Source organism: Halichoeres trimaculatus, unplaced genomic scaffold (assembly GCF_033239565.1).
Source record: "Halichoeres trimaculatus isolate MK-OKI-2021-1 unplaced genomic scaffold, fHalTri1.1 fHalTri1_scaffold_11, whole genome shotgun sequence".
NCBI classification, from domain to species: Eukaryota; Metazoa; Chordata; class Actinopteri; order Labriformes; family Labridae; genus Halichoeres; species Halichoeres trimaculatus.
The window spans coordinates 36,665,824-36,679,664 of NW_027437189.1; the positions used below are offsets into that span (position 1 = coordinate 36,665,824).

At 43.0% G+C, this 13,841-nt stretch overlaps 1 protein-coding gene across 1 annotated transcript in view; it reads left to right on the plus strand.

The window, feature by feature from the left end:
• plch2a (phospholipase C, eta 2a) overlaps window positions 1–13,841 on the plus strand; it is a 92,470-nt gene that overhangs the window by 37,506 nt on the left and 41,123 nt on the right. Inside the window, exons 5-8 of the mRNA XM_074680925.1 lie at window positions 3,320–3,490; window positions 7,040–7,133; window positions 9,873–10,076; window positions 11,500–11,620. Coding sequence (XP_074537026.1) covers window positions 3,320–3,490; window positions 7,040–7,133; window positions 9,873–10,076; window positions 11,500–11,620 — 590 coding nt within the window. The remainder of the gene's footprint in view (window positions 1–3,319; window positions 3,491–7,039; window positions 7,134–9,872; window positions 10,077–11,499; window positions 11,621–13,841) is intronic.

Below are 13,841 nucleotides of genomic sequence, written 5' to 3' on the forward strand. Positions count from 1 at the left end.
CTCTTAGCCTCAGACATCAACATGAAAATAGTCTGAATTTTATTTTAACTCTCATTTCTTTTAGAGCTCTTCTCACATATTTATGCTATTTGTTGTTTCTGTTCCTCTGCAAAGCACTTTGGGCTGCTCGTCTAAATATATGGAAGGTGATATATACATAAAGATGAGTTTGAGTTCTACACAGCAGATCTGTAAGTATAATGAAGACGAATGACAAAACTTAGATCTTAAACTGAAAAATCTGTCTTAGAGCAATTCTTGTGTAAACACTAGAAATAAGCACTATACCCCTGCTCTTGAGACTCATGGGGTCTCAGATCACTTTTAGGAGTCTCCACTAAATTAATCTGCAAACAGAACCAACCTAAAAGAAATGACCTAATGTCTGGGGACTGGGGGCTGAGTTGCCACAAATCTCCATCCCTCCTGCTTATAATGTGATGCTGACAGAGCTTGTCATCCACTGCCTCAGAGGTGGAGAGCAGAGGTCACCTCACTGTGTTTCTGCCCTGTGGTTCCACTTGTTCTTCTTTAAGTCACTGTTACAGTGTGTGAGCAGACTGAGAGACGCTGGCTCGTCCTCTGCAGTGTGACAGCAGCCTCCGTGTTGTTCTTATTACCATCAGCATCTCGGCTCTTATTAAATTGTTTCATCACCTGTTCATCTGAGAAATGACAGCTGAATGAGTGTGTTGGTGCAGCCTGCCGCAGCACAGTGTTGTCAGAGAATTGATTTCTTTAGTAACCACACAAGTAATCCTGTCTGTGTGCGTCTGTGCCTGTCGCTGCGGCTCAACTCTCTGCCAGCAAAGTGTCATGTATGCTTAGCCAGCAGCTGAGTCTGGTGACATGAACTGTTTGTCTCGTGTCTCTGGGTCACTCGGCTTCCTGTGTGTGAGTGAGTGTGTGTGAGCTGCGTCAGAGGTGGAGTGTGTGAGGCTGACAGCTGGGAGGCTGAGTGTGTGTTTGGAGAAAGAGTAGAGGGTTTGGAGGAGTGACACCAAAACTTTTGCTTGATTCGAGAAAGAGACAAACGGCTGCATGATGGAGCGACTGCAGAGCTGCGTTGTGCTGCAGCTGCTCATGTGTTCATCCTGTGCAAGTTAGTTAATTTTTGTTTGTTGTTCTCCCCGCTCAAAGTTACAAAGTGCTTTACAAGTGATTAGGGCAGCAACAAACAATTATTTTAGTTATTGATTACGCTGATGATTATATCAACAAGTTATGAATCCGGGGGAAAAAAAGAACATGAATGACATGAATGTATCGTCACTTAAGGAATCAACAGTTTGGGCAAAATAGCTGAAAATATTTTGATATGTCTTCAGAGTAAGAATTTAGTGGCCAAAAAGAGTCCCAGCCTTGGGCCATGAGTAGTGCCTGGTGCAGATGGTCCCCTGTGAGTGCGTTTCCTGACCTGGCTCCTCTGTACTCAGCCACTCGTTTAGAAATACAGTAAGTGTGTGTCTGTGTGGGAGTAGCAGTGTTACCTGCCACTGCTGACATTCACCCACATTTTGTGGGTTGGCCTGTGTTGATGTCAAGCCCTGGTCAGTACTAAGATTTTGAACTGGTGCTGAAAAGCCACAGAGAGCAGGGGGGCCAGGGTGGGAGTGGCCTTATGTGAACTGGTGAGCAACCTGGCAGCAGCCTTTTGTACAATTTGTAAAGTGGTCCTGAGATTTTTTGTAGAGGCAGGTGAAAAGAGAGTTACAGTAATTGAGCTGTGACGGTATGAGTGCAAGAGCCACCATTTCCAGCTCTGAATGTGTGAGGATGGACCTGAGGTTAGCTGTTGGCAAGGTGGAAAAAACAAGTGCTGGTCAGAGATTTTTTCAAGAAACACGGTCTGGTCAAACATGACCCCAAGTTTTCCTAAACCAGACCTGTTGTTACACGCTAGCAACTCCATGTGGTTGGTAACTTCTGTGACAATTGAATGGGCAGCTGTAATGACAGCCTCTGTCTCGTCTTGTTTGGAGAAAGTTGTTGCCTATTCTTAACAGCAGACAGACGCTTAAGAAATACACTATTTTTTTTCAGTTTTATCAGGAGTGAAGAACTCATACAGCAGGGTATCGTCTGCATAATAGCGGTAGGAAGAGACACCCTTGAAGTTGCTGCACATGCTCCCTTCAGGCAGCATGTGCAGAGCAAACAAAATCGGGGCTAGGACAGAGCCCTGGGGAACTCCACACAACAGAGGCGGAGTGAGAAACAAAGGGGCTGATACTACTGAGAAACTTTTGTTGCTGCCATAGGAGGCATTCCCAAAAACACCCCTAACTCCCTACAAGCTACACTTAACAGAATATGGCCTGAAGTTCAGCAGTACTGAATTTACATTTTAATCCTGTCCCTTCTTTTCTTTCATGAAACACTCAAAGTTAAATAAAACTCAAAAATAAATAAATAAATAAATAAATAAAATATTCCTAACGTGCTTCTGCAGTTTTGGAATTTGGTTTCAGGTGGAAACCACATTTTAAAAGTCATCAAAATCTGACACGTTTGTCTCCTCTTTTGTCCAAACCAAACTCCAACTGAACAACAGAGAGGTGGAATTAGATTTTAAAGCTTGTGGGTTTTCAAGCAGCAGAAAATACTCCTCCAAAATGTATGCAAGATAAATGTTTATGTAAATGTTTAGTATCCTTTTACATCCAGTAAAATTCACTGAGACTTGTCCGTGCTTCCAGTTTCAATAAAACCAGAGCATAATTGAAGGCCGCTGACTAAATTAAAGGTTCACAGCGATGGCTGATACATAAATGAGATTCTTTACATGAAGCCTCTTGTATCTCATCCCAACAGCAAGACCAAACAAAATTAAGTTTGCAGTGCAGATGGTTATTATTTCGAGCTCTTTATTAACATATCCCCAGAACACAGTGGACAGAAGATACAGTCAAATATGAAAATCCTGCAGACTCATCCTTATCAGATAAACAGCAGTATTCCTGTCTGATGAGGTGTCTGAGCTCAGTGTGGACATAAGACCGAGTCAGACGTCTCGGTAAACCCTGGACAGGATTACACGAGTCATGGCGAATTCCACAGACACAACCCAAACCTTTTTTGTAGTCTGTCTTTCCAGCAAACTTCAATCTGAAAACAAACCTATCTGTCTGATGTTAATGATAAAAGTTAGGCTGAGAAGTTGATCTCAGCAGAAGAAGACTCTTTGAATTAAAGATCCTTTATTTGCATCGATGTTGGAGATGTTAGAGTGACAGCAGGAGAAATAGTCAGACTTCAGTGAAGGTTTTATGAGAGGACTGTAGATTAAACTGAAGACTTGTTTCTCTTCTTTCTGCAGGAGGCTGACACAGACGATAACCAGGGCACGCTGGGCTTTGAGGAGTTCTGCTCTTTCTACAAGATGATGTCAACCCGCAGAGACCTGTACCTCCTCATGCTCACCTACAGCAACCACAAAGACCACTTGGACACAGATGACCTGGGACGCTTTATGGAGACTGAGCAGAAAGTACGTCTGCTTTTAGCCGTCGGTGTGAGAAAATCATGGTTTAGTTCTCAGGTAGTGTTTTATACTCCACCTAGTGGTTCAGTTTGGCACGCGTTTCTTGGTGTTCCTTAGACTAAAACCAGGACAGGTCCCCAAATCACGACCTGTTCCGTCCAACTTTTTGGGACCCTTCTGTTGGACTGCCAGACTAAACTGATCTGACCCCAGAAGGTGGAGCTAGAAACACTGCAGTCTGTTAATTGGTGTAAGGAATGGTCACTTCCTGTGACAGTAGTAATAAAGTACAACACACTGAAACAGATCTTGATTCTTCTTTGTAGCAAGGAGACACATGCCAGTCACCAAGAAGACAAATTGCTGGATTTCTTCATCGTTGCTCTTTTTTTACTGTGTGTCGTTTTTCTTCTTCGTTGGATTTTTTGACAGGGTACACTGTGTCGTGCTGCTATGGTGTCACGCTATTACGTAGCTGGTTTGGCTATTAGCACCTGGTGTACACAACACCTACCAAGAAGGGCACAGTTGGCTATGGGAACACAAGCACCAGATATTTTCTCCTGGTCGCACTGGTGCTCCTAATTATATCTATTAGTCGCACAGATACAAAATTTAGTCCCATATGTGACCAACATGTTTGTGATTTGGAGCCGTGAACATTAATGTGGCTGTCTGTGGTGTTATGATTACGACACTTGATTTGTCTTACAGTCAACGTTTCAGTGTATCACAGGAGTCTGAAAAGAGATGTGAGAATCCTGAGAACCTTTAAAACTCTGAATAAGGTCAGTCCTAACTTTCCTAATGATTATGGAGGTTTACTGGTTCCTGGACTTTCCTCATGCAGTGGAAAATCTTTGAAAATGAACAAAGTGCTGATTTCAGTGGATGTAGATCTCAAAGTTGAACCCAGAGGATACAGTTTTTAAGGGGTCTTCACCAGTTCAGTGTTTCTTATTCAGTCCAGGATCTGGGTCTTCCGGACAGATGTATGGTTGTTCTTGTATCAGCTAAAGTAGTGTGGAGCCTCATACAGATATGAGGAGCAGGTTTCAGAGGTCTCATAGGGCCACACACCCCTACTTTTCCCATTTCCAAAGTTCAGTTATCAGCTCTAACCAACATCACCAGATTTCACTCAGCTTCCTTTGAGCCTTGGCTGACTTCATATCATTTTTTTTTACATTAACAGCAGCAGATCTCCTCAGGAGGGGTAGACTTTGATGTCAAAAATTGGAGGAGTTCCACTTTGAGGTCAGTTTTCCTCTGGCCCTGAGAGCTTCTCCCGAGAGCGGAACATCGCTGCAGATTGAGATGAGCTCTGACAGGAAATTGGATTTGATGGTGTTATTTTCGTTTTGGTCAAATTTAACTAAAACTCACAAATCTGCTAAATAGAGCAAGAGAAACATCACCAACCTGAACATTTAGAGTCAGAGGATTTCAGGTTCAAGTTTTCTACATTAACAAACTTTTAAAGCTTTAATAACGTTCAGGTTGTTTCAGGTCAATGCAGTGTGAAATGTTTGGAAAGACTCTCCAGGAAATGCCCAGAAATACTAATATAGCTATAGATAAGCAAGTTAATTACATGACAACCTTTAGGCTTTATTAGTAAAGGTTTTATAATGCAGAACACCATTAACAAAATCTACAACCCAGTCTCTTAAATGAGAATCTCCTCACATGAGACTTGAGCAGAAATGAGCCGTCTTCAAACTAGTTGACTAAAACCTCTGATTATTAAAATCCTCTGAAGGAATCTTGTCGTTGCATTTTTAAGATGAGCCACCGTTTAGACGCTGAAGTGTTGCTCCATCTGTGGAGCCGCAGACAGTGAGAGCCCTACAGAGATATCAGCATTCCAACCATCACCACAGTCCAGACGCCGCCATGCGTAGAGGATGTTTGGATGAAGTACGTCTCCTCGCTAATGATACCATCGACTGAGAGGGAAGATTTGCTAATGAGTGTAACGGCTCGCCTCTCTTTAAACTCCTAGTGTGTGCTCCTTCAGCTAATTTGCTCTCAGACGGATGTTTTAATGCTAGATGCTGTCATTTGAAGCGCAGGAGGCTGTATTTGGTGCTTCTCTCAGACAGCCTGAGTTTTCCTCTAATTGAACTCTGTGTTCAGTGTTCGGGTGCTGCAGATAAGTAAGTTCCTTCTGTTTGGGAAGAGATCTGTGTGAAATGGTGCCAGGTTTGCTCTGTTGGAATCATTAACAACAAACTTTAACAGTGTTTGTTTCTCGTGCCTCAAAATGAGAAAAACCCGAGCTGGTGCTTGTGTAAGTGTCTGCTTTTTTGGGTTGATGTTCCTTACTTTATTTTTCTGCAGATGATGTTCAAATTTAGTATATTCATCACCAAAAACAACCATAATCTATTCACACAAAGTACACCGTCAGTCCTCAGTCTCAGAGATGCTGTGAGGAGGATCTCTTTCAGTTGGACTGCCTCGCCACCTTCTGGCCTGGAGTCTCACACACACTGTCTTAAATGACTTTCAGTGAGGTGTGTGTTGATGAAAAATTTATGAAAATTTGTTTCGCCAGGATTACTAGCTAGCTTGGTCACCGATGAATGAGGCACTTTACCCCTATTTTGCATGTAAGCGTGGTTTCTATGGTAACGCAACTGTCAATAGCTATGTCGCACATCTCTGTGTACACAGATCTAGATGGGGGGAGGGTGTCAGTGTCGAGTTGTTGGAGGATAGGGACATAAACAGTGTTGCCAAGTCCGCTTCTTAAAAGTTGCTAACAAACCTCATCAGTCGTGGGTCCCAGTTTTCTGGGCTTGTTTTCTCCCATCCCTGTGAGGATGGCACTGCCTCCAGTGCTGCGTGCTTTACTGGGACCCCCCCTTCAGCCACTGTCTCAAATCTCTTTTAAGCTCCTGTCCCTAACAAGTAATGAAATGTTAGGATCATTTCAGTTAGTTAGTTAAATGATGAATTCAGTTGCTCTTAACATCTGTCTCTGTTGCTCAGGAGTAAAAAAGGCTGAATAACCTCATACACCACTGAAATAGATGTTTGCATATTTCAAAGCTCTGAGAAAAATCTCCTCTCTGATATCACTGACTCTCTGATGAAGTTGTAGGAGTCTCCTCGTGCGTTGTTTGGATAGACCGCAGCCTGTTCGCTTGATGTGGATCACGGTGAGATGGAATTGAGCTTACTTCCTTCCAGACTCTCACCCTGCCGGGTGTGTCTTTAAAAATAGAAATAACCCAGTGGAAATAAAGTCTCAGCAGAACGCTGTGGTTCTCTCATTCCCTGACACGCTATGATAGGAGAGGATGCTAACCGTCCCACCCCCTTGAAACGATCAATAACAGGCTTTAGAGAGTGGATATAGACACGCAGTCTGATTCTGCAGATGGGATGGACACAGATATGACGTGTAGGGAGCTCTCTTTAAAAAGATTTTCCATTGAATTGTTCTTGCTTTGCCAATTTTCTCTCCACAGATTAAAGATCCCACGTATTAGCATCTGGTGTTAGCATACACAGCCTTGTTGTCTGACCTGCATGTCTGATTTCCAGATGACCAAGGTCTCCAAAGAGCATTGTCTGGAGATCATCAACAAGTTCGAGCCGTGCTCTGAAAACCAGAAGCAGGGGGTTCTGGGAATCGATGGTAAGTCTTTAATTTATCACCCAGTGATGTCACTTCATTCCTAATAACTCTGAAGTGTGACAGTATATTTATGTTTGTGTTTTCTGAGTATTCCTCTCAGTGTAGAGTCTCTGAGAGGTTCATTGTTTATTTTTGTTCTACAAACTTGGTTTGGAAAGTTGAAGTTGTTGCCGCTTTGTTTGCTGACCGTGTGAAGGCCAACCTTCACTCCCCTCTAAATCAGTTCCTTGTATTCTTTCATTCACTGAATGATACTCATGGATGAGCACTCATCCATTCATTTAGCTGATGCTTTTGTACAAAGAGAACTGAGTTTTGTTTAGCGTAACAATGGGAGTGTCAAGGCTTCAGATTTATCTTTGTTAGACTTTTAGAGCATACATCACTAACATGTTGGGAGGTGAAACATTCAGCTCCAGTTTGATCAAAGAAAGTTTAAGAAATGTGAGTTGAAATGATTGAAGGATGTGTGTGAACTGAAGGTGGATGGGTGAGTTGAAGTCTATCTGAGCTGTGAATGCCGAAGGAGAGGTTCACCCTGAAGTGCTGATAGGTCGTCTATCACTCCCACAGGCAGGGTTAGGTGACCAGGTCACCTGACCCGCATGGCTTTGGACTGTGGGAGGAAGCCAGAGTTTGATGTGGCTGGAAACTGTGATTGACAGGGTTCGGGAACACGCATGCAGCTCTTGTTGAAAACATTTTATGGTCATATTAAGGAAATGCATCATCCAGTTAAAGTTCCATCAGGTTATGTTTGATGTTCTAGTTATTAATCTTTATCTCCCTCCAACTTTTATCTGCTTTGTTTTCAGCTTGCACCACACCACGGCTCCATTTTAAACCCCAGTATATGTCTGTTCATGTTTTCAGAAGTGATCAGAATAAGACAACTAATGCTTGGTGTGTTGATGAGACCTGTTGGTCATGACCAAGTGTAGCTTAATGATCCAAGACTAAGCACAAACTCACACCAGATCTGGAACCATACACACCTGCAGCAGAGTCAGCAAACAGACAGGCGAGGCTCAGGTGTGTGTTAGTGAGGTTAATGGCTAAACAGTGTGCTAAATATTGGTCCATATCACAGTAAACCATAAAGTAAAAGATCAAGTTTTCTTGTTTAACTCCAGAACACGATTGCTGGGTGGTTTTCAACCAAGCCAACGTACTCATTTGATTGTCATTATGTTGCCTTTGTCTGAGTTTTATGGGTCCCCAGGGTAGCTTCAGGCTGCTTACTGATGTCCCTGCTGTTTAAGTGATTTTTACCTGGCACTAGTGATTATGGGGTTATTATTATAAAAAAAAATATTTTTTTCTCATAACCTTCACTGGACAAGGCTAACATGTCCAAGAAATGGGTAAACTGAAGAAAAAAATCCCAGGTCCTTTTTTTCGAGGAATTTTTAATTGATGACCTAAATTTTAACAAATTTCAGTCTTACTTTTGGGTCTGCTCATGATACCTTTCATCATTTTATGAGACTTTGTAAATGGAAAAGTGAAAGAAGAGTCCTTCACTTTGCCATTGCATTAGTTTGATGTATTTTTATGTTGTTGTTTTTTTGTTTTGTTTTTTATGAAAACACTTTACTATAACTTAAGGTCCTGTCTTAAACTCTGTGTTATCACCATTTAAAAGTCAGGTCTTCTATTAGTGTAGCCATCATGCTATTTGATGCTACAGGTGACTAAACTTCAGGAGCAGGTGTGAGCAAAAAAAAGACAAAAAGACTTTAAGTTTTACACTGTTAAAAACTGGATTTGCACTCTACAATTTTTAACAGCTTCTTAAAGTCTATGTGACCATGAAGTTTTAAAGAGTCTCCCCTTTTACAACAAAAGCTCTAAAAGCGCAAAGATCACTGCAGCTTTGAACCTTCAAACCACTTGAAGTAGATCTGCAGCAGCTCTAACAGATTGATCCTCTCTCAGGATCTTTACGACTGCACTGACACAGAGTCATTCTGAAAAGGTGAGGCATGAAAGTCTGATCTGTTACCTCCTGTTTGTCCTTGGACAGAGAGAGTTTATCTGAAAGGACTGGATCGATGAAAAGATACTAAATGGCTGCTGATACCACTGGGAGGATAAACTGCTGTGACACAGAAAGAGTACTTAGAGTGTTTTCATAAACGTTCTCAACACACACCCCACAAAACCCCATCCTGACTGAACTGACATCAGTCAAGAAGGAGGTAAACTTTATCATCTCTTAAGGCAGGAAATTTATCTCAAGCTGTCCGTCCACTGGGCCGTTTTTCCCCCAAAGCTTTAGGAGGAAAAAAGTGGATTGCAAATACTTTACAGCTCTAGCACGACATAATTTTCCCCTGGATTGCCTCCGTCATTTCCCGACAGCTTAGCCAAACCAGATTTTGCTTCATAGGTGTGGCTGACGCTGACAAAGATGAAGGACCAGGGTTTGATAAACACGGCTGTAGCTTTTAACCTTTATTACAAACCACTGGAACTAATTCTGTGCTGTGAAACCTGTTTCTGAGCTAAAAGTGTCTTTACAGGTCCGTAAATGTTCTTGAAAACCTTGAGCATTAAGTTCGTCTCTGAGTTTCCATCTCCATAATTACACTGGGCAGTGTTTCTCAAAGAGACTCATCTAACAGACTCTGTCTCTGTCACCTGCTCAGACACACCTGGAAACAGACAGAGGAGTGAAGAGGAGGGATTTGGATAAACTCTGTTGTTGTGACTAAAAATACTTCCTGTTTCTTCCAGGTTTCACTAATTACATGCGCAGTCCTGCTGGAGACATCTTCAACCCTGAGCATTACAACGTGAACCAGGAAATGACTCAGCCACTGTGTAACTACTTCATCGCCTCCTCACACAACACCTACCTGATGGGGGACCAGCTCATGTCTCAGTCCAGGGTGGACATGTACGCCTGGGTGCTGCAGGCTGGCTGTCGCTGTGTGGAAGGTCAGGAAATATAGACTTATCCTACATCCATGTTTTTATATAGACCTGACACTTTCATGTCTGTGAAGTCTCTGACTCTTCTAGGAAAGGAAAATAACCCTCTTTGCTGCCGCTCATGTGTCAGGTTTTGCAGAATGTATTAAATCCAGGGTCTTTTTTCAAGTTAGGTTCAACATCTATCTTGAAGGGAAGTTGCTACAAACTTGCAAATGTTAGTTAAAGTTTGCATTTTCCATCCATCTTCCACCACTTATCCCAGTCTGGGTCACAGAGACAGCGATGCCTTTGGCGGGGAAACTGTGGCGTTCCCAGGCCATCTGAGAGATATAACCTCTCCATCATGTCCCGGGTCTATCTGGGGTCTCCTCCCAGATGGTCATGTCCGAAGCAGCTCCCTGGGGAGGTGTCTAGGAGACATCCTCACCATATGCCTGAACCTCCTCATTTGTCTCCTCTGGATGTGGAGATGCAGCAGCTCTACTCTGGGCCTCTCCTGATGTCTGGGCTAACAGTATCGTTGTTACGATGGCGGTGATCTACCATGTTGAGCTTGTGCTGCTCAATCTGCTGAATCTGTGACTGTCTTTGACAAAATGATCAACTGTTGCTCCACTTCTTCTCTTAGTGTTCACTGATACACCAGATGATCTGCCCAGCTCTTCTTCAAAGTAGATCTACCAAAGGCCGTGTCTGGACAAGACAGTTATAGCGCCACCTACAGGCCTGGAATTCTCACTACAGCGTTTTCAGTCCAGTCTCAGCATTTCGGTGTAAATGCAGATTTTTTTTCATTGCATTTTAACGTTTTCAGATGACACGTTGTCCTGTTAATGGGGCCTCAGTCACTACCCACTGCTCGTGGCCATATTGAGGATTGGAACGTAGATTGAGTGGTAAACTGAGAGCCTTACCTTCTGGCTTCACCATAAAGGACCAGCAAGGTTTGGATTTTTGGTCACTTTATTTCAGAACTTTGGTAAGGAGCAAGGATTGTTGACCGTGTGTATAGATGGACAGAGTACATCACTGTCCAGCTGAGTGTCAGCCAGTGTCAGTGCTAACCAAACCCACCTTTGCCTTCATTATGAAGTGTGGCGCCCCCCTCAGGTGGGTCCAGTCCACTGCGGAACAGGTCCATGTCCAGGTCCAGTTCTGTAAAGTTCAGTGACTTTTGTGTTGGTTTCTGTTACTACTCTGATAAGCCGGTGCACGGCAGGAGCCTCATTGGTTGACACAGCTTTCAATCATCATGTGGGTTAGCAGCAGATGGGGCAGCTTTAAATGTTTGGGCTTCACTCTTTTGAACCAGTCATGCCGTCCTCCTTCTGTGAATACAGTTAAATAGATAATGCATCATCTTGTTGAGTTGTGAACTTGTGTTTAACTTCCTCTCCTCCTTCTCCTTTGTCTCCTCTCTCTGCAGTGGACTGTTGGGATGGTCAGGACGGAGAGCCCATCGTCCACCACGGCTACACCCTTACCTCCAAGATCCTCTTCAAAGACGTCATCGAGACCATCAACAAATATGCCTTTGTCAAGAACGAGTACGTACATATACACACACACACACACACACACACACACACACACACACACACACACACACACACACACACACACACACACACACACACACACACACACACACACACACACACACACACACACACACACACACAGGGCTCCTGTTCATATATCACACTCTTCCACTCTGTTACATCCTGTTCCTGTTTCATCACCTGATAGACCATAAACATTACTTTAATGCATGTGTGGAGATTAAATGGAGCAGTGTGTGTGTGTGTGTGTGTGTGTGTGTGTGTGTGTGTGTGTGTGTGTGTGTGTGTGTGTGTGTGTGTGTGTGTGTGTGTGTGTGTGTGTGTGTGTGTGTGTGTGTGTGTGTGTGTGTGTGTGTGCATGTATCCTGTAAATATCCATCACATCATCACATGTCACACACTGCCATGAATCCTGTGTCGTGGAGTATAATCCCACGCTCTGCTGACTTTAATACGTTTGGTTCATCTTCGTCTCAGTTTGGTGAATGCTGTCGCCTGATTTGTTGGTGCGTGTGGGTGTTGAGTCGCTGTTGGGTGAGGAGTGAAGTCTGAACACCAAATGGATCGAAAAACACACATAACACATACATGACACACACACACACATATAGGGTTGATGTGGAAGAATAAAAAATGTGCCCTTTTCTTCTCATTTATGGAAATATGATGTGACGAGTTCAAATAGGAAAGACGAAACAAGCGTACTGCAAAAGGGGCGGGGCTTATGAAGAGTTAATCTATAGATTAAAACATCAAACAAACGTGTTAAATAATCCACAGCTGCTGTTTTTAATATCCTTTTAATCTGATTCCTGACTCCTTTGTTCAGGTGACTCATGAAAATGTCACACACAGATCCAGGGATTAAACACACACACACACACACACACACACACACACACACACAAACAAACACACACTCCTTGTCCCAGAATCTGCAGGGTGATAATCCCATCGACATGCTCACGGTCTTAAGGAGGCAGCCACAGCCTCTATTTTTAGACTCTTGGTGTAAAAAGAAGGACCGTCTCTGTCTGACTGTGAGCTGTGTGTGTGTGTTTCTGAAACATCGTTATGGAGGACATGCTCCTCAGATGATTGGCTGAAAAAGGAGCAGGGGTGAAAGGCTGTCCCAACATCAAAGTGATCAGATTCCTTAAAACGTCAGAAGGATGAAAAATGAGAGGAAATGGTGTGTCTGACTCAGACTGGTTCAGATCAGTGTGTGTGTTTGTGAATGGAGCCTCTATGAAACTTATCCACACTCACAGCTTTCATCCTGATAGAGACGTGCTGGCTTTAAAATATTTATCTGGAGATAAAAATGGATTCATATTCAAGTCTTTTACAAGTGGTACCGCAAATGACTTTGACATGTCGTCTGTGAGAAGGGAATAAACTCACTTAAAGTGGCTCTGGGAAAACTCTTTAAAGAAGCCAAGTCACTTTATTTAAAGCACAGAAACTGAATCTTCTCAGGAAAACTCCTCAGAACGGACACAAACATGGATGAAAGAGAATCTGTTACTTCAGCAGTAAAAAAAACACATATTGAAGGAAAAAAAACACATATTGAAGGAAAAAAAACAACTTTTTGAATGTGACAAACAGGTTGATAGTGGATTTATCCCACAGGTGAGACGAGTGTTGATGTGTGTTGTGCAGCAGTTACACTGTATCACCAAAACTATCAGGACACCGCTCCAGATCATTGGATTCAGGTGTTCCAGTCACTTCCATGGCCACAGGTGTTAAACATTAAGTACTTAGGCTGCAGACTGCTTCTCTAAACATTTGTGAAAGAACACAAGCATGGTACCACGATAGGCTGTCACCTGTGCAATGAGCACATCCCTTAAGTTTCCTCACCACTAAATACCCCACAGTCAGCTGAAGCAGCTGTCAAAGTTTCAAAAAATAAAGTTTGAACAGATTTCAAATCACTCGTATGAGTGATCTTGCCGGCACTTTCGTCACTCTCCACAGAAGCACCCGCTCTTGCTGTTTTATCCTGCACCAAATGCATGACAGCATTCAGGAAACAGGTTTTTGACAGTCCTAAACAGAACCCACTTTAATGCTGACACACTGAATCCAAACCATCTCCAAATTATCCAGCCATCATTTTTCTTTGGCTAACGTTTCACTGGTAGCTGGATCCATCTCCACGTTGTCACTGAGTGAGGGGAGAGGGGGGAGGAGGGGT